Below are 20,949 nucleotides of genomic sequence, written 5' to 3' on the forward strand. Positions count from 1 at the left end.
ACATCTAGGTCTTCATTCTATAGGCACAGCGACACAAATGAGTATCTATAGGATGTCCCAAAAGCATGTATTATAGACACTTTAACCAATGATAGTTCAATTGATGTTTCTCTCTTTTCAGCCAGACTAAGCTTTGAAAAAAGAAAATTCATTCTAAAATGCCACTGGAAGTTTGAAAATGCAGTTGAAGTACAAACACTGCCTTTATAATGATTTTGGCGTCCCCCCAAAATGTGTACACACTTTAACAGTTGAAAACTCACTTAATTTTCACTCTTTTTCAGGTTTAACGGATTTGAAATAATGGGTGAAACCAGACTAAGCGTTGAAGGAAGAAAATTTATCCACTAGACTTTATTTTGGGGATGCAGAAAAGATAAAGTTTACCGTACAAACCAGACACAGTTGATGAATTCAGGGCACACAAATACCCAAGGAAATGATTCTTGATGTTTGCGATTCCATTGCTTCGACTTGTCAGCAGTGCCTAGACCAGAACAATCATCAGTTTGAAAATAGGCATTGTCACACACAAAAATTATTCATTTCTGTAGATTTTTTTAATTTTGAAAACAAACAAAACAATAAACACTGACTTTATAATCATTCAAAATGTGTATATAACATTGGGGGGGGACTACCCTATATATAACAATGTTCCCAGAATTTGCTTGAAATGCTTAAAAACTGGCAACAACTTAAATACCTTTAAGAAGAGGCTGTACAACTTAGGGAACACTCATAAGATGAATTTCCGCACCACTCAGCCGTAAGCAGGAATAGTTATTTTTAATGTACTAACAGGAATAATGACTAATAGATAGTGAAAAAATTGTATGAGAATATAAAGTATAGTCTCATTTTGTTTTGACACAGTGGATAGAGCATCAGCCTCCAGACTGAAGGGTCCTGGGTTCGATTCCATCCAAGGGCACATGCCTCAGTTGTGGGCTAGATCCCCAGTAGGGGGTGTGCAGGAGGCAGCCGATCAATGATTCTCTCTCAGTTGATGTTTCTATCTCTCTATCCTCCCTTCCTCTCTGAAATCAATAAAAATATATTTAAAAAACAAAAACAATTTAAAAGTATTACATACTAGTATAGCCCTGGCCGGTGTGGCCCAGTGGGTTGAGCACTGTCTCATGCACCAAAAGGTAGCTGGTTCAATTCCTGGTCAGGGCACATACTCAGGTTGGGGGTTCAATCCCTGGTGGGGGTGCAGGATGGACAGACACATCCCTTCCTCCCTTCCTCTTTCTCTAAAATCAATTAAAACATATTTTTAAGAAAAAAACAAACAAGTATCTGCAAAAAAGAAAAAAGTGCAGGTAGGGAATAAACTAAACTGTTCATGGGTCTTACCTCCGGAGATTGGGGATGAGTCATGGGCAGGGACTTCCATTTTTTATTTTATCGATTTCTCCAAACTAGTTAAACAAAGCAAAGTTTGCAATTAAAAAAATTTTTTTAAATGTTTTGAACTCGTAATTATTTGCAGAACAAGCCCCGAAGGTACTCCCCGAGTGCCCAGCCTTCAAGCCTCCGGGTTATGGAGGTCGGTGAATGGAGGTGGGTGCAGGCGGCGCGTCTCGGGAAGGAAGGCGGCGGCAGCACGCACTGCTCTTCCAGGGCGAGATCCTTCCTCGAGGCACTGACCCTCGGGACAGGGTGCCCCTGCGCTTCATGCTATTGACCTCAGAGCCGGGCTAGCGGTACAGCACCGGGGAGAGGGGAGCCTGGGCTCCCGGCACCCATCCCTGTTGAGAAAATAACGCGCCGCTTCCCATCTGAGAAGCGCCTTGCACGCGGGACACGGATCTGGACGCGGGCAGCGCGGGCCCCCACGGATGGCGTCCGGGGAGGTGACCTGGCCCCGGCGGCGGCGGCGGCGGGGAGGGCAGGGATCCCGCCGCCTCCCTCCTCTCGCTTCGCCGCGTCCGAGGCGAAAGCTGCAAGGTCCCGGCCGGCGGCCCGCGGAGGGGGCGCCCGCCGCGCAGGGGCTGCTCTGCATGTCGGAGCCACACGGGCGCCCCTCGTCCGCAGCGTTGGCACCTGGGGAGGCGTCCCTTCGCTGGGGGGATGTTTCCCCGACTTTAGTGACCCAGCCCGGGCCGGACAGGTGTGTGGCTCCGCGGCCCTGCCTTCGACCCTTACAGTCCGGCCCGGAGGCAGGCAGCACTCGCCCCATTTTGCAGAGGAGGCGGCGACTGCGTGGCGAAGAACCTGGCCCAGGTCGCCAGGCATCACCTGGGCGTCCCCCACCCTAGACGCTTCCCAGAGTGAATGTGAATGGGCCTGAGCGCTCCTTTCTCTCCCTCAATGGCCGGCCCGGAGAATGTGAACGCGGCCTTGGAGCGCCCGGTAAGCGTCTGGCCCCTGCTTTTCGGAGCCCGGCAGCCTTCCCCGGGGGACGGACAGGTGTGGCGGCGCGGGCGCCCGCTCCTCGGCGCTGAAAGTCACATTTAAGAAGTAAAAGCCCGATCCCGCTGGCGTGGCTCGGGGGCTGAGCGTGACCTAGGAACCAGGAGGTCAGGGCACAGGCCCGGGTGGCAGGCGCCACCCCCAGTGTGGGGCGTGCAGGAGGCAGCCGATCCATGATTCTCTCACCATTGATGTTTCCATCTCTCTCCCCCTCTCCCTCCCTCTCTGAAATCAATAAAAACAGTAAAAGCCCGGCGCAGGATACACAACCACCCGGAGCCTCGGGGGCGTTACGGGCACGGCCAGGCTCCCCACGACGCACCAGGGGCGAACGACCCCCCGGCCCTGGAGTTTGCAGCCGCCTTCTGCCAAGCTCGGCTCTGGGAAACATGAAGCCGAAGGCGGGGGCGCGGCCCCGGGCGGGGGTCCTGGCCCTTAAGCTCCGATTCAGAGTCTGGGCGCCGGCAAACGGGCTGATCCAGGAACCCTGAGCCCCGAGCCCGCACGCGTGGCACACGCAATAGCGCCGCCGCAGAAGCCGGTGGCGAGCGCTCCCGGCCGGGTCCTGGCGAGGGGTAGGGAGAGCTGGGGAGTGAGGAGCGCGACCCCTGGGGGCTGGGGGCTGAGGGCGAGTCCGGCGTCGGCCAATGGCTGCGGTGGGCGGGGACGAGACTGGCCTGGGGACCTGCGTGGGCCGGGTCCTCTCCCCTCCCTCGCCCTCTCCCAGCCCCGCGGCCTCGCCCGCCGCCTCCCTCTTAAACCGCCCCCGCCCGGCCCGCCCGCAGCCTCCGGGTCCGGATCCCGCGCCGCCGCTCTGGGTGCAGGAGGCGCCCGCCCGGTAGCGGCGCGCTCGCAGGTGGGTGCGGGTCGGGTGCGCCGCGGTGCCCGGGGCGTCGTCGGGCGGGGCGCGTGCGAAGCGCCGGCAGGACTCGCTGTGCGTCTGGGGAGGTCGGTTTACACTCCTGGGCTTTTCCTCCTTAAGCGGCTCTCGGCCCCAAGTTTCAGGCCTTTGGGGGGTGGGGGGAGGCCAGGAGCGGAGCCCTAGGGGGCGCAGGAGCCGGCAGATGCCTTCGTCCTGCTGACCTCTCCTCCTGACCCCGTGTTCTGTAATTTCTGAGTCACGACCCCGCTTGGTTTCCTTATGGGGCTCATTGATCCTGCCCGCCAGACCCCCGGCCCTGGAGGACCTCCATGCTGCGGCCTTGGTGAACTTGTGTCCATTAAAACGCCACCTTGCGGGGGGCGGAGGCGCTGGGGCTGGAGAGCCGGCGGCCCGCGGCCCGCGACGCTTCGCTCTCGCACCCCGCGCGGCGCGGGGCTCACCTGCTCCCGAGGGGCAGCCCCCGCTGGGGTGACCCGAGGGACCTGGGGCGAGTGGCGGGACTCGGTCCGCGTGGGAAACCCGGCGCTGGTTGCGGAGCTCCGGGGAGCCGAAGGTGGCGCCTTCTCCGGGCAGCCAGACCGCCTGGGCCCGCGGGGTCGAGCCCGGGTTCCGGGAGCGCGTCCTGCGTCGGGCGAGCGGGCCCTGCTGGGCTCTGCCTCCCGCGGGGGGCGCGGGGGCGGCTGGCACTGCCGCCCGCCCCGCAGCCCAGGGCGGTCTGGCGCTCGGCTCCGGGCCCGGCGCCGGGCGTGGGACGGCCCGGAGGCTCCCCCGACCCTGTGAAGAGTCTTGTTGGACCGAGAAGAGGGGCGCAGGGCACTTAGCACAGATTTTGCACGAGCCGGGTTTGGGGCCACATGGAGAAAGAGTGGGTGTTGGAAACCAGGCGCTCTGGGTCAGGCATGTCGGAGAGCGAGGAAGGGACGGGCCACACTCACCCAGAACTTGTAGTCGGGTCTGGCCGGATCCCAGGTTTTCGTTTTGCTTAAAAAAAAAAAAAGCATCTATATCTATATCTATAAAATTTATTTTTTATTGATTTCAGAGAAGAGGGGAGGGAGAGAGAGAATCATCCATGGCTGCCTCCTCCACGCCTCCCACCGGGGACGGAGCCCGCAACCCGGGCATGTGCCCTGACCAGGAATCCACCCGTGACCTCCTGGTTCCTAGGTCGACGCTCAACCACTGAGCCCCGCCGGCCGGCGGCTGTTTCTGTTTTGTTTGTGAAGTGGGGCTTGCGGGATCGAATTAGGAGTGTGTCCGATCCCCTCTGACCCGCGGCTGGCTCTGGCGGTGGAGGCTGGCGGGCAGGAGGCTTGGTGGGTGGTGGCTCTGGTGGTGGAGGCTCCGGCAGGTGGAGGCTCTGGCGGTGGAGGCTTCGGCGGGTGGAGGCTGGCGGGCAGGAGCCTCGGAGGGCAGGAGGCTTGGCGGGTGGAGGCTCTGGTGGTGGAGGCTCCGCGGGTGGAGGCTGGCGGGCAGGAGCCGGGCCGCAGCGCCCGCGTCCTCCCTCACTCCCCGCGCTTGCTTCTCCGCAGACCCTCCGCGCTGTGGCCCGCGATGGCTCTGCGGTCGCCGGGCGAGGCCGGACCTCTGGACAAGGTGGGCTACCTGCCCGAGAGACTCCAGAGCAGCCCCCAACACCTGGCCCCCTACTACGCGCCCTTCGCGCCCTATGGACCCCATGGGACCAGCCTGGCCGCCGCGGGGGAGGATTACCAACCTTTCCCCGTCCCCACCGTGTCTGCGCCCCAGGCCGTGGCCCCCTTTGCGCTGCGGACCGCCCCTCCCTTGCTGAGCCCCGGCCTGGCCCTCCCGAGGGAGCCGCTCTACGAGCTGCCCTGGCCCGGCAAGCTGGCACCGTGGTACCCATTCCCCCCCTTCGCCAAGGAGCTGCCACACTTCGTCAGCAGCAGCCGCGACTATCCCGGGGCCACCGGTGAAGACGTGGCCCGCGTCGGTGGTCCAGGCGACAGCGGCCAGTGTTATGCACCTGAGGTTTTCCTGCCACCGCCGCCCCCCGTGGGGGCTTCCCTGTTGCCCGAGGGGCTGAAGACCTCCCAGGCACCACCTCACTTCCCCAGCAAGCGGCCCGAGGAGGACCCCAAGCTCCTGAGCCAGGAGAGGACGTCGGCTCCTCGCTACCACTTCACCCAGGAGGACCTGCACTTAGTCCTGTACGGATTCCTTCCCGGCCCGGAGCCCTCGCCAGAGCGCCTGCACCATGCAGCTTCCGGCCTCCTGGTCCCCGCGGACAGCGCTGGTAAAGGCAGTCCCCTTCATCCGGGGTTTGGATGGATGGATGGATGGATGGATGGATGGATGGATGGGGGAATAGAGTGGGGAAGGGGCACTTCAGGGTGAATATGAGTCCGGACGAGGTGGGGAGCTGCATGTCTTCTATCAGGACTTCTATCAAAGGACAGAGCCTGGGGAGGTCAGGCTCCCATCTGAGCCCTACTTGCTTAATTGCATGACTCCTGAGGTTGGTTGTAGTGAGAGCTAAGGGTGAGGAGAGAAATGTTCCTGCCCTGGACTTGTCCACTGGACTCAGATTCTACCAGGATGTGCCAGGTAGTTAGTTCCATGAAAGCCTCATGCAGGTCATGGAGTCCCAGCTCAGCATCCATCGACCAAGTCAGCATTATCTCTGATTCTCAAGTTCTTTAAATTGCAAATGGGGTTTCTTTCACCACCTTAAAAGGGTTGTTTTGTGCCTCAAAGGAGAAAGTGAATATGTAAAAGGAGCAGGAAAAATATAAGCATCAGACTCAGGAAAATGGTTACCTCTAGGGAGCACGGAGGGAAACGCCTCATGAAAGGGTTTCGTGATACTTTGCAACGAAAAACAAGACGTTACCCCTGCCTTTTTCTAGGATCCGAGTGTCTTCCTCAAGCTCTGGATCAGGACGCACTTCAACTGCCAGAAGGTAGGCTGGAGACCTTGCTTGGAGTTCTTGCCTTAGTCTAATGCAGTTACTGTGCTCATCCACTTCTCTTTTTGGGGTTTCCCTAGGTCTCTGCCTCAGGCAGATGCTGTTTGGAGGTGTCCCGCATTTTGGTGTGTTCTGCTATAGCCTCATTGCCAAAGGAGTCAGGTTTGGACCCTTTCAAGGTAAAGTGGTCAACGCCAGTGAAGTCAAGACCTACGGAGACAATTCTCTGATGTGGGAGGTATGTGTGTTTTTTTGTGGGGAGGTGGCTGCTGGAGGAATATCTTGGCCTGTGCCCCCCACCCCCTCCCGGGAGAGGGGACAAGGCAGTAATCTGCTGGCTGTGCTGCCTGCTTTGCAATATAAAGGGGGTGGGGGTGAGGGGTTCATAATCCATGACCTTGACCAATAACACCTCTGCAGAAATCCCAGGCGCCTGTGGTGCCCTAAGTCATTTTAGTCTGTGAACATGAGCCAGGGCACACACATTTAAAGAATGTATACATTGTGCTTGTTTATAGACAAAAGCAATTGCTTTAAATAGGATCTAGTGATGCTGAGAAGATGCCAAGGGAAATAAAACCAAATTTAAAATGTTTTGTCATTTGTCTATGAAGTTAGCTAAAGACTGAGACTCTTGACTATGTGTGGGGGTTGCAGGCCAGACTGCAGTTTGTCAGAATATATTAGCTACCCACCCTTGACCCTGAATTTCTAGTTCCAGTAATGTCCTCTAGGGAAGTAAGCTGAAATTCTGACTATGTTGAGCCAGTGCAGTTGCCAAGATCAGAGAAAGAAAGCATGGCTTCATTAATATGCATGAAAACTTGGTTGGGATAAAATACGAAACTAATCGGTTGTTTTGAAGCAGTAGAATTGAGCAGAACCTCCTCTTGTTTCCCTTACCTCTGAGCACGAAATTAACATGTGCTCACTATAGAAACTTGGAAATCAAGAAAGATAAAGTAAGAATCGCCTTCTATCTTTCAGATCTTTGAAGATGGTCGTTTGAGCCACTTTATAGATGGAAAAGGAGGTGCAGGGAACTGGATGTCCTACGTCAACTGTGCCCGGTTCCCCAAGGAGCAGAACCTGGTTGCAGTGCAATGTCAAGGGCAGATATTTTATGAGAGCTGCAAAGAGATCTCCCAGAACCAAGAGCTGCTGGTGTGGTACGGAGACTGCTATGAAAAGTTTCTGGACATCCCCGTGAGCCTTCAGGTGACGGAGCAGGGGAAGCAGGCGCCCGGGCCCTCGGAAGGTGAGTGCACGCCTTCGCCTCGCCAGTGAGGTGCTCCTGGTGGAAGGACACCTTCCTGCAGCTTCTGGGCAACTGGTGGAGCTCCCCTCCCCCCTGAAGGCTGGAGCCGAGGCTAAACTGAAAGTGTCTCTAACCGGGGGGCCTTACCCTGCTGGAGGACGAGGCCCTCATCTTCCCAAAGCTGCTGAAGCTGCTTCTATTCACAAGGATCCCTTTTCTTGTACCCCCTCACCCTCCACCCAGAGAAGACAATAAAAGTGGAATAAATGGACACGACCTCTGCCTTAGGCGAGCCAGTTTCTGAGTCCTGCCCGCTCAGGCTAACGCAGCCTGGGAAGTCCCGCCAGAGCAGTGCTTTCAGATGGTGGGGTGGGAAATCAATGCAGTGGTGGAGTTGTGCGTGAAAGGAAAAAAAGAGAATAAGAATAAAGTAGGATAGAAAATATTGATGTGAATCTCAAGTAAGAGCAAGCATTGTTGGTGAAGTTGTTGTTTCACAGGGATGTGTGTGTGGGGGCTGGGTCTCAGAGAATGTATTTCTCACTGTGGGTCTCAGCCAAGTGTGACCAGCACTGAGCTAGATTCATGCTTCGACTTTAATGTGGCTGTGAATACCTGGGCGGTCTTGGGAAGGAGCAGATTCTCGTTCCTGCTTGGGACCTGAGATTCTGCATTTCTATCCAGCTTCCAAGGGATGCTGCTGCTGCTGGCCCCTGGACCACAGTTTAGTGACAAGGAGCTGGAGGACCACCAACCCCCCTCTGGGAGTGAGCCTCTGGAATTTGCATTTTAAAAAGGCTCTCAGAGTGAGCCGTGGGAATCACTGATCTTGTAGGTGGGACAGGACAAGTGCAGATTACTGTACTATGTGTGATCAGGTAGAAGACTGCCTTGTGTTACAGTAAGTGCCGTGAGTAGCAGGTAAAAGCCAATGGGAATAGCATTCATCACACACTGCACTGGTTGTCTGCATGCCTGTCTTAGAGCTAGACCGTCCTTCAGGCCAGGGAGTAACCCTAAGCCTTCTTATCCCCTGCTCCTGGAGCCCCGTGTGGATTGAATGAAGGAGGAAGACACTGACGCCGTTGGGAAAAGCTGCTTAAGGATGAGAGGAAATTCGGGGGGGTGGGGGCAGGGAGTGTTAGGCAGGAAGAAAGAGGCAGTCTATCTAGGCTGGGGGATGGTGAAGCCAAAGTCAACCAACCACACATTCTCCGGGGATTAGGGGGTGAATAACGGGAGGTATCTTTCCAGAGTCCAAGTAATGAGGGCCTGTCCGAACTGTTTTGGTGAACTGTCGTCCTCCTACCCTAACGTGGAGGTGGGAGTGAGGTGGTGGGATCTCCTGGACTCAGAGTTGTCACATACTTAGCACTGCGTCACGTACAGCCTTTTGGTCATTTCCCAAACGATACCAATAGCTCTTACTTATTTTTTTTAACTTATCTTTATTGTTGGAAGTATTAGAGATGTCTCCCTTTTGCCCATTGCTTTTACCAATTGCTTTTACAACAAAAGTTAAAAGGAGATTTGAGACAAATACATGCTTGATAACTCCCCAAATTTATTCATTCCCCTTTTTGAAAAATCCCTTAACCTGATGTATCGAGCTATTCAAATGTTCATAACTGATGATGTCTCAGTAATGCTGTTCTGGAAATTTATCTTCAGGAAATAGTCCAAAAGGATTTTTTTATCCACAAGGATTTTTGCTACGGCACCACCCATATTAGTGAAAAGGCACAATGTCAATTGCTCAGTAGTAGAATACTTAAGTAAATGAAGACGTGTTCACATGGAATAATATGCAGATAGCAGAGATCACGGCATATAAGCAGCAGGGGTGAGGGTTTGATGGTAAGTGTGGGGAACCCAGCCTGCAGCTACCTCTGCTCCAGTTATGAAGCAAATTCTCCGATGCTCCCGGCACTGTTAAAATACTGTGTGTTTTGGACAATGGGGCGGGGGGGGGGGGGGGGAGGTGCGGCGCTTGTAAAGGACTCCATTTGTTGGGAAGAATTATGGATGAATTCATTTGTTTGCTGTTATGAATGTTTTGGACAAGGTTTTCTCCAAGGCTTTTGGTGAGGATGGGTGACAATCTTTCTCTTAAGGTCGTGGGGCAGGGGAGGAGGGGGCGTGCTCCTGGACCCTATGTGGGCGGGTTATTTGAGTATGCAGCCTGCCGAGTGTGTGTTTTGGGGGCTGGAGGTGTGGAATGTGAAAACAACACTTAATCCTTCCTCTTAATCCTTCCAAAATTTGGTGTGAATTGTGGGGCAAGAAGCATCGGAATCAGGGTTGTGTGAGAGCCCTGGATCAGAAGGAGTAGTTGACCCAGCTGAGGGGAGGAAGAAGGAAAAGGGAATAGAATAAAATTAAGATAAATTTCCAAAGACCTGAGTTAAAGATCACTGGCCCCATCTTTAAGACCCCCTTTTCCCATCCCAGGAAGCAGGAAGGCCAGGTATTTCTGACCAGATTGTAGCTCTGAAGGGAGGTGGGGGGGGGAATGACGGTTGCAGCACGGGGGTTCTGAGATTTGCACCTCAATGAAAGTGGTAGACTGGGCTGGGCGATGGATTGTCCTGGGGTTGCGGCTGCCTTCCTGGTTATTTACTTAGTGAATGGTTTATTTCCTTAGCCACTTGTTGAACGTGCCTGGGATGCAGTTGTTAACTAACAGAGCCCCCGATAGATAGCTTCCCTGCTGTCCTGATCCTGAAAAGATTTCCATCTCCAGATTCTTGCATAGACTCACTCCTGGCTCTTTCCTCCCTCCCTGGGGCCAGACAATGAGGTCTCAGGGAAGCCACTTCTCCTGGAATCCTGTGCCCCGACAGGGACCCCTGTAGGTGGCCCCTGTCCTCTCCCTTCCTCCCAGCACGTAGACAACCCTCACCTGGCACCTCCTTTGCTAGAATCTGCAGCTCCCTCTCTTAACTTCTCTCTCCTCCCTCTTCCATTGATAACAACTTATCTTTCTCTGTCTTATCACTCAGTGATGGTATCACTCATGGTGGTAAGGACTCATGAAGTGTCAGCATTAAGTTAACCATCATGATAACTCTATGTGTTAGGGAAGGCAAGCTACTGTCATCCCTCCTTTGTATGTGAAGATTCTAGCTCGGGAATCCTCCCCCAAAATTCAGAGAAGTGAACTATCCGCTAAGGGAGTGCCTAAGACTTTGAAAATGGGGTCAAGTGGAACAGCCTCGGGGGGGCCTGGGACGGGAGCTCTGCTGTCCATCATTGTCCTGGGTGAACAGTTTTGAACTTGTAGCTCTGGCTGGTCTGAAAGGGACACAGAGAGTAGACATGTTCTGGTTATATTATTAACCTTGGTACAAGTGCCAGTCAGTGTAAGATTATGGTGTGAGGTATTTAGGAACCAAGTGATAAATTAGTGTTCCATCATGAAGGGAAGTGGTATTAATGAAAACAAAATTATCTACGTTGGTCCTTGTCAAGGCTTCGTGTTGGGCGCACAAGGGCTTATTATTTTATTATGTTTACTTTAGTACATGTTTAAAAATGCCAATAGTAAGGGAAAGGCTTTAAAAGCTGCCTTGGAGGAAGTAAGAATGAGGTAAGGTTGCTGACCAAGCCACCGCTCCTGTCCCGTGTTTGACAGAGTCTGCAGAAGGGTACAGATGTGACCGATGTGGAAAGGTGTTTACCTACAGATACTACAGAGACAAGCATCTCAAGTACACCCCCTGTGTGGACCAGGGAGACAGGAAGTTCCCCTGCCCTCAGTGCAAAAGATCCTTTGAGAAACGGGACCGGCTGCGAATCCATATCCTCCACGTTCACGAAAAGCACCGGCCTCACAAGGTGAGAACTTAGTTCTGGTAGCAAATGACCCCACCCACGGCCCAGACTGGCTTTCCGGGTCCCGCCCAGAACCCCGGACACACTGAAGGCCTGGGTGTGGGGCCTGCTATGGCTCTGGACCTGTGATTGAGAGGGAAGCAAAGAGAGATTATATTTCAACTTGGTGATCCTTTAAAAATTTTACTTCCGATTTTATTTCATTTTATTTTTTTCTTTTTGTTTTTTCCCTTTTCCAATTATTTTTTAACATAAAAATATATAGTGCATACTTGGTAAATACAATATGGAGAAAAAAACAAGACAGAAGCCACCTGATATGCTATAGCCCAAAGTTAAGACATCTTAGGTATAATTCTTTTCAATATGTGTTTGTATTTTTAATATACTTAGATCATACTGAAGGTTATGAGGTTAATTTTCTGACCTAAGATATCACAAACTCATTTGTAAATATAATAGCTCTATCAGTACATCAGATGGTTGCACCATGATTTATTTAACCAATCCCCTGTTTTGCGCATGTCTCTCCAATGATGATGCAGTGAACAATATTACATAGAAGTAGTTATTTCTGTTATCCATTTATGATTATTTTTGTAATTGGTTGATCCCCAGTGGGGGTGAGGTGGTGTGCAGGAGGCAACAGATAGATGATGTTCCTCTCTCATCCATGTTTCTACCTATCCTTCTCCCTTCCTCTCTAAAAATCAATACAAACATTTTTTAAAAAGAAAGTGGTGATTTGACCTTCAAAAGAGTTGTTTTTCTGGTAGACTTAAGGAATAATAACGTGTCATGCTTGGTGATCCCAAGGCTTCTTTCATTGTTTTCTCTTTGCAAGTTCTCCTTTACGATGACTATAAATATTGCTTAACAGTGGGTTTCAAATCTGTAGCCAAGAATTCTGTCCAGATCTCAAGAGGCACATATGTAGCTACTGTCCCAACATCTAACCTGAATTTCCCATGGCACTTTGCCTTCATGTTTGGAGTTTTCAGGTTTTTCCTTATTTTTATTGCTTAACATTTTTATTCTCTTTTAGTTTTTTTTATTTCATTTACTTTAGCTTGAGTAGTACTTCACTTTTAAAATGATAAAGTATATTTAATTTCCATTGAAGCCCAAAAGAAAACATTTAATTTAACTTTAATAGAAAAAAAAAAGCTCCAGTGAAGATAAATGATTTTTAACAAAAATAATCGGTTTCAAAAACAGAAAAAAAATTGACAAAAATAACAGAAGATGTGGGTATACAACCAACAATGAAAACCCCTGCATTACCATCCTCCTTCCAGCCTCTAAGCCTAAATGCACCCCCTTTTCAGACAATTTGTCGAGCAAACTTCAAGTGGAACATAGATTAAAAATGTCAGAAAATCCCTGTAGTCTAGGGGTGGGGACCGTCCAGCCCGAGGGCCATATAAGGCCCATGAAATAACTTGGTCTAACCCTGCCAAAGCTTTAGGGGTCAGTTAATTAAATGTTTGGCTAAATATAGCAGGCTAATTTCTTTTTAATATATTTTTATTGATTTTAGAGAGGAAGGGAGAGAGAGATAGAAACATCAATGATGAGAGAGAATCACTGATTGGCTGCCTCCTACACGCCCCCTACTGGGGATCGAGCCTGCAACCAGGGACCCTTCAGTCCTTAGACCGACGCTCTATCCACTGAGCCAAACCAGCCAGGGCAAGCAGGCTAATTTCTAAGTTGATAATTTTGTGTGGTCCTCTTAATGATATTATAAATATCCAAACCACTCTTGGCAGAAAAAAGGTTCCCCACCCTTGCAGTGTAGTCCATAACGATGAGTACCAAGAGTTCATACAAGTCCAGAAGGTAGGTTCTAGCCTTCTGAAATACCTGACCCATGGAGACAGGGCCTTTTTTTTTTTTTTCTTCAGAAAGCATTGTTCCAATAAATTGTGCAGATTTATACAAGGCTTTAACTTTACTTCATTTCTTACTTCCTTGTAAGCTTTTATTTTTGCCAGCATTTCTAATTTCAAGACACAAATTTAGTTCCTTAATTGTGTAACTTGTATGATGACATTCACATTCTTCCTGGAGCTTATTCTGATTTGAACCAGTGATTTCTGAACCTGTGAACTGTCATTTGGATTTTTTTTTTAACACCTTCTTAAATTCTACTAATTGTTCTATTCCACCCTTCCTCTTTCTTGATTTCTTTTTTGTATCACTGGTGTATATCTTCAAGTAATTGCATTAAAAGATATATAGTGAAAAGTTTTCTGAGTCCTTCTTTGAGGATATTTTATTCACATATCTCTTTGATGGTTTGCCTGGATACAGAATTATAGGTAGAAATAATTCTCCCTCAGAATATTCAAAGCATCACTCCATTTTCTTCTATCATTTGGAGCCAATCTGGTTCTTTTGTGTGTGTTTCTTAATTAATCTATTTATTTGCTTTTGTTAATCCTCACCCAACTATAGTTTTCCATTGATTTCTTTTTTTTTTTTTTAATATATTTTATTGATTTTTTACAGAGAGGAAGGGAGAGGGATAGAGAGTTAGAAACATCAGTGAGAGAGAAACATCAATCAGCTGCCTCCTGCACAATCCCTACTGGGGATGTGCCCGCAACCAAGGTACATGCCCTTGACCGGAATCGAACCTGGGACCCTTGAGTCCTCAGGCCGACGCTCTATCCACTGAGCCAAACCGGCCAGGGCAATCTGGTTCTTGTTTCTTTGTAAATAACCACTTTTCTTTATGGAAATTTTGTTTTATCTTTGGAGTTCTGAAATTTTAATAGAATGTGTCAAAATTGGATGTATTTCTATTTTCTTTCTCTTGCTTTGCACACATTGGAATACAAGGTACTCTTTCCATCTGAAGGCACAAATCCTAAGCTGAAAGGAATGATCTTGTTCTTTCTTTGGTTATTATCTGTCTTCTAGGCCTTTGTTCTCTTCTGGAACTCCTTTTGGCCAGGTGTTAGGTTCAATCTACCTCCCTGTACTTGACTTAATTTTTATTTTTATTTATTTATTATTTTTTTTGCTTAGCTTTCTCAGAAAGTTCCCCAATCTTATTTTCCAAATCATGTATTTAGTCTTCAGCAGTCAGCTGGGTCTATTCAGTTATTCAGTACTTTTATGTTGTTGTTTGTTTTCAATTTCCAAGAACAGTTTCTTTTTCTAATCGCTTCCCTTTTATAATTTGTTCCGTTTGCAATATTATCTCAAAAGCATCTGATTTTTTTTTGCTTCAGTAACAATAATATATGCCCATTATTTAAACTTTAAGCACTACAGAAAAATTAGTGTGTTAAGCATATAGTAGACACTCCATAAATACTTGCTGCATTTTTTTTTTTAATACTTGCTGCATTAATTGCACAGTGATTACCCTGTAAGGAAAACAGTAGGTATTTTGCCCTTGAGGAAAATCAGGGAACAAAGAGTCTGAGTTTAACTGACACACTGGTCACACAGCTGCATGTTGACAGGGCAGGACTAATTCAGGCCTCTATGAAACGCCACGATCCTATTAAATTCCCTCATTTCACACCTGAAGAAACTGACATCCAAAGATGTTAGATGATATTAGCATGGGGCAGGCTCTTAACCAGAAGCCCATGCTCCGGGATACCTCAGTGTCGTGCCACGAGGTCTATCTACTACCAATAGGCCCTCGGTGTGGGCCTGCTTGATTCTCTGATAACACACAGAATAAATACAATAGTTAACATTATGGGGAGATGAACTTGTTAGGGGAAGATGTGACTCCAACTCTGTTCTTTTTTGCCTTAGTGTTCTACATGTGGGAAATCTTTCTCTCAGTCTTCCAGCCTAAACAAGCACATGAGAGTTCACTCTGGAGACAGACCCTACCAGTGTGTGTACTGTACGAAGGTAGGTGAACCTCCTGGAAGGGATCTGCCTTGAGCTCTGTTTGGGTGTCCGTGGACAGGAACTTGAAGCATAAAGCCTGGCTTACTCCCCACTTCTGCCCCCAAACATGCTCACATTTGCTTGTGATGGTCAGATACAACGACCCACTGCCAAATTGGCATTCAGGGCATGTGTGATGAGGCAATACACCCCTGTCGCACAGTAGACTCCCATTACTCAATCTGGTGAAGACTGGCCGTGTCTGGGTGCCTGTGAAGGACAGCTTGTACACCTTACTGAGCAGGGATCCAACCCTACGTATGCCCAGACACCCCACTGTTCAGTGCTTCTCTCCCAGCCCCTCGAATCTGAGGTCACCAGTTTAAGCTGGTGTTTTATGTCACTGTCAGTGGACCCAAAAAGCAAAGTCATTACATTTCTAATATACTACCTGAAAGTGACAAGGGTCAGAGCATAGTATTGACATGAATGAGGGGATTGGTTATAAATAAGGAGAAGAAAAGAAGTGGCTAAGAAAAGATAATGTAAAAACAGCAGATACTTGGGAATCTATAATGTTACAGTCACTCTGCAAAAGAGTTGGGCAGTTTCTTTACCCTGCAGTTGCTTATATGTTCACACAAAAACCTGTGCACAAATGTTTGTAGCAGCTTATTTCATAACAGCCCCAGCCCAGATGTCCTTCCAGGGGTAAGTGATGTCCTCCCTTCCTTGAAGGGAGCATGGGCTGTATACACAGCAGCCTGGGTGGATCACCAGAGAACTATGCCAAGTGAGGAAAAGCAATAACCCAAAGGTTGCATACTTACCATTCTGTGTATATAACATTCTGAAATGATGAAATTATAGAGATGGAGGATAGATGAGTGATTGCCACTGCTTAAGTAAGAAATGGGACTGGGAGGGAGTAGGTGTGTCTACAAAAGGGCAACATGAAGGATCTTAATGATGAAAATGTTCATTATCTTAACTGTCAAACATCACTAGCCGGGTTGTGATACTATATTTTGTAAGATGTAACCCTTGGGAAACTGGGTAAAGGGCACACAGAATCTGTTATTTCTTCTGAGTACACGTAAGTCTACAAGAAGAACCCAATATGGAACTGACTTATGCAAAGACATTGGCCAGTATTAGCTGCTCCCTCTGTAGTGCAGTGTATCTTGAAGTGGGGTCCTAGGACCCCCCCCCCCCCCCAGCCCCCCATTAGAATTGCTGGTTCCTTCTAACCCCCACAGAGTGTGTACTTACTGGGCACATTCTCCGGGCTAGGGCTGTCAATCTGCATTTTTAACTAGACCCAGGTGATCTTAGGCACTGCAAACCCACTGTTGGAATAGCCAGGGCTACTCCGAACCCGTCAGGGCGACACATGGACCATGTCCCTTTCTATTAAGGCTACTCTTGCTGAACGAGGGTGCTACCCCGGGTTCATCAACTGGAGAAGGACGGGGTGGCCTAAGCGATAATAACCAGGAAAGGAAACCCGTTGTTTCACTGGTCTTCCAGCTGATGGAATTTTGCTTTTCCTTCTGCTTTCTGTCCTGGCAGAAGTTCACTGCCTCCAGCATCCTCCGCACACATATCAGGCAGCACTCCGGGGAGAAGCCCTTCAAATGCAAACACTGTGGCAAATCGTTCGCGTCCCACGCCGCCCACGACAGCCACGTCCGCCGCTCACACAAGGAGGGCCAGGGCTGCTCCTGCGGCAGCTGCGGGAAAACCTTCCCGGATCAAGACGCCCTGTGCTCCCACATGAAACTTCATGAAGACTCCTAGCCCTCGGACAGGCTGCGGACAAGAGGGACGCTAAGCACTCGGGTTCTGTCTTTGTTTTTCTTGTGTACGTGTGTGTTGTGTGAACAAAAGATGGCTCTGCTGAGAGAAGAAACGGAAAGATGGGACTGACCGGTTAGCTGCAATGACCGGATGTATCAACTGGTTTTAATAGCTTTTGAAGAAATGTTTTCCGTCATTTCCAATAAGAATGAAATTTTGGTGAGTTTACTGGTAAGTAGTGAAAGCAGGCTGTTAATAGTTCTTGAGCATCCTGGAAAAGAAAAAAAGAGGAGGGACCATGTTGAATTTCTGGGGTGAAAGAAGCCTTTCCTTGGGTCCCCAATTACGATAAGGCTGTGGCCGTCACCTGTTAAGTTTCTTCATAGAATAAATTATTTTAAAATTCACTCAAGCCAGAGCATCATTAGTATTGTAACCAAGTGTTCAGACATGAGTTGATCTCCCATCTTTACTTGGATTCGTCTTACACCCTCAGTTCTCACTTCTCCCCCATCTCATGACAAATGCCTGTTAATTTGGCTAGCCCAGCACAGAATTACTTGGAGGACACGGAAGTTACTTATTCACCCCACCATCTGTGACCTTTACCAATCGGGGAAGACAAATTATTACCAAACCAAGAAAGGTTGACAATTTTGCAATAGAATGAAAAATAAATAAATGTATTTATATTCTAGTTTTAAGCCTGATCTTGTTCCTGATGAATAGAAAAGTGGAATTCTTTGAGGCCTTTCTAATTAGGTGGTTCATGATAGTATATAGAGTATTTAAAATGAAACCCATTTTTTAAAATGTGCCATAGAAGTTATCACAAGGCTGATGTGAGTAGTTTGGGAATAATCTCTTCTATGTGTAGGGAGACCGCAGACTCATCTCATGGGCAATAATAGCCAATATTTATTGAATGTTAACCCCATGTAAGGGTACCGCTGAGTTCACTATTATAAAAATGAGTGCAAGGAACTGGTGCCTTGAAGGGACAAAGCCAGGTCCACCTGACTCCACAGCCCAGCCTGTGACCCAGCCAGTATGCTCTATACTAAGGCAAGCAACAACAAACTTGAACATTCATGCAGAAAACTCAAGACCAGAATAAAGGTGCTTCGTAGGCAACCTAGCTACTAAGCCACTTATATCACATGGTTCTATTGATGACCTAGGATGTTTCTTCACCTTTTATCCACGGTCCACGTCTCAAACTGGAGTAAATTCAATACGGAACAGATGCCCCTTCCAGGGGGAGGTTCCCAGCTGTGGCCCAGTCCTTAGACAGAAGGGATGCCCATGGAAAAGCAGTGACAGATTTTCCTCTGGGGAATTCTTAGCTTCAGTGACTGGGTTTGAGTAATTGATCCTAATGGGAATGTGTCCTGTTGTTTTAGGGCTGTTTTAATTCATGTTAATTAAGGCAGAACAATGGTCTTCAGAAAAGACTGGGGCTCATCCTGTAATTAGGCAGCCTTTCTTTGACTGCTAGTTCGAACTGTATTTCTTCCTGTGCATGGGGCTGAGAGTTATTTTAAAATCAAACACTAAAGCGAACATCAGGAAGTGGTGTGATGCCGATTTCCCCCCCTAGGTGAAAAATTCAAGTTAACTTTGTGTTTTGAACCAGAATAGTAGCAAAGGAAGGTAAATTTTTTTCTTTTCTAACCACCACTCCAAGATGCAAGCATGCAAAATAATAACTATTCATGGATCATACATGCCCACACTAACTGAAAACCGTTTAGTTTAATTTAATTTGACTATTTGGGTCATATTGATCAGGTTAGGTATATCAATTTTCGGTTTGGAAAATACAATCACTTCATAACATTTTCCTTTAGTAATTACGTTAACCTCTCATGTTTGCTTAAAATGTGTATCTCGCCTATTCCTACAGATAATTTATAACAACAATACAAAGTAGATTAAGTCAAAGACCCATCACCACATACTCAGTGATGGCGAACCTTTTGAGCTCGGCGTGTCAGCATTTTGAAAAACCCTAACTTAACTCTGGTGCCGTGTCACATATAGAAATGTTTTGATATTTGCAACCATAGTAAAACAGATTTATATTGTTGATATTTATTTGATATATTTAAATGCCATTTAACAAAGAAAAATCAACCAAAAAAAATGAGTTCTCGTTTCATAGGTTCGCCATCACTGCGATTAGGCCAAGGTTTTGGGTTCAATCCCTGGTCAGGGCACAGACAGGAATCAACCAATGAATGCATCAATAAGTGGAACAACAAATTTTGCCTTCTCCCTCTCTCATATCAATAAACATTTTTAAAAAAAAGAATAACAAAATAGAGAAACCCCTCATATGGGAATCTTACAGAAAACAATGTAGTTTTCTACCTTGTAAGAGGTATATATTCAGCTTCCATTTATTATTGCCAAGAATTTTCATTGCTTTGTTGGCTTAAAAGTAACTGATAAAATAAGTTATAGTATTTTGATATTCAGCCATAATCACAGCTAAGGTACAGAATATTTAGGGAAAACATTGTGTTCTTATTTTTGCATATGGTCTCAGGAAAAAATATTCTTTTACTGTCATGCATTTCATCTTACGTTATCTCAGGATTTTTGTAACTATATATTTAAAAGTAGGATAAATTGTGTGTGTTGTCTGTGAAATTTGTTTCGGGTTTAGTACTTTGTGTCAAAAACAGTTTGCTGTGAAGAAAACATATCAAAGGGATTGAAATTCCATTCTTGATTTTTATAAACTGTTTAAAAATGCTGTGCTCTTCCATTTGCTTCCATGGTGTGTTCTATTTGACATCTATTTCTCTATCAATTATTTTTTAAGTACCAATAAAAATAATTGGTAAGATTTTAAAGCCATTTGTGTGATCTCCCCCCCTCCCCCCATTCTTAACCAGTTAAATGCAGCAAGACAATTGAGAGGCCAGGCACAGTCCACAACTCACTTGAGCTTATTTTTTTACAAGATTTTTTCTTTGAAGAGGTGTTCTCCACCTCTGATGGCTGCAAGACTGTGAGTACTTGAACCTGGGAACATGGCGAAGTCCTCTTGGAGAATTCCACTCTCCTGGGCTATCTGATTTAAAGGTGCCAGAGCCAAATTCCCTTAAGTTTGATTTTGAAACTGTCTTCCAGGAAGAATGTGCAAGGTGTCTTGCAAGGTTATCTCTGGTTTCCAGTTCTTAAATACCAAATCCCAGCCACAAGGCCCCCTGGGCAAGCCCAAGGCAGGTCTAACTCAATAATCTTCCGGGTGACTAGCAGTTTAGGGCTCGGCAATCCAGAGCAGGCATGGGATGGAATTCTAGTATTTTCCTTTTGCCAAAGGTGAGGACTGAGCCGGGGCCGGTTTGGCTCAGTGGATGGAGCGTCGGCCTGCGGACTGAGAGGTCCCGGGTTTGATTCCGGTTAGGGGCATGTGCCTGGGTTGCGGGCGCATCCCCGGTGGGGGTTGTGCAGGAGGCAGCTGATCGATGTTTCTAGCTCTCTCTGTCTCTCTCCCTTCCTCTCTGTGAAGGGTCAGTAAAATATATTTTAAAAAAAAAAAAAGGTGAGGACTGAAGGGTGTGGAAAGGCCAATGCTGAAGATTGTGCTCAGATACAAAAACCAAAGGCCCCTGGGGCTGGCCACAGCTCTGGGAGCCTGAGGACACAAATGCCTGGTAGAGTTTGGAGGGAGAAGACCCTTGAGCCCAGAAACTTTGGCAATTGTTACAAACGTTACAAATGACAAAAGCCTCTCCTGGTTAACTACTCACCTGCAATTTGATTTCAAGGACTGACAGGACTTGAGAGGGAGAAGAAATAAAAATGAAGAAATGGGGTGTTTTCAATCTAAATTACTGGGATAACAAATCAAAATGTCAAGAGACATTAAAAAATGGGGTCTGTGTGTGAGTGAATTACAAAACAGAAGAGGGAAATGATTCCTGAAACCTCAAACGGATTTTGCA

At 47.9% G+C, this 20,949-nt stretch overlaps 1 protein-coding gene across 1 annotated transcript; it reads left to right on the plus strand.

The window, feature by feature from the left end:
* The first annotated feature begins 4,858 nt into the window (after nucleotides 1-4,858).
* Nucleotides 4,859-16,990, plus strand: PRDM14 (PR/SET domain 14). The gene is made up of 7 exons (XM_070392719.1): nucleotides 4,859-5,561; nucleotides 6,175-6,228; nucleotides 6,315-6,472; nucleotides 7,222-7,492; nucleotides 11,127-11,329; nucleotides 15,110-15,211; nucleotides 16,763-16,990. The coding sequence occupies exons 1-7, from the start codon at nucleotides 4,859-4,861 to the stop codon at nucleotides 16,988-16,990; spliced, it is 1,719 nt and encodes a 572-aa protein (XP_070248820.1).
* The last annotated feature ends 3,959 nt before the right edge of the window (nucleotides 16,991-20,949 follow it).

The sequence above is a fragment of the Myotis yumanensis genome, unplaced genomic scaffold (assembly GCF_028538775.1).
Source record: "Myotis yumanensis isolate MYYU_CA2020_CCGP unplaced genomic scaffold, mMyoYum1.0.hap1 SCAF_15, whole genome shotgun sequence".
Classification (NCBI taxonomy): Eukaryota; Metazoa; Chordata; class Mammalia; order Chiroptera; family Vespertilionidae; genus Myotis; species Myotis yumanensis.

Coding starts and splice junctions, on each gene's coding strand:
- PRDM14 (XM_070392719.1), top strand. CDS start 4,859: ATGGCTCTGCGGTCGCCGGGCGAGGCCGGACCTCTGGACAAGGTGGGC. Junction 5,562..6,174: donor GGTCCCCGCGGACAGCGCTG/GTAAAGGCAGTC, acceptor GCCTTTTTCTAG/GATCCGAGTGTCTTCCTCAA. Junction 7,493..11,126: donor GGCGCCCGGGCCCTCGGAAG/GTGAGTGCACGC, acceptor CGTGTTTGACAG/AGTCTGCAGAAGGGTACAGA.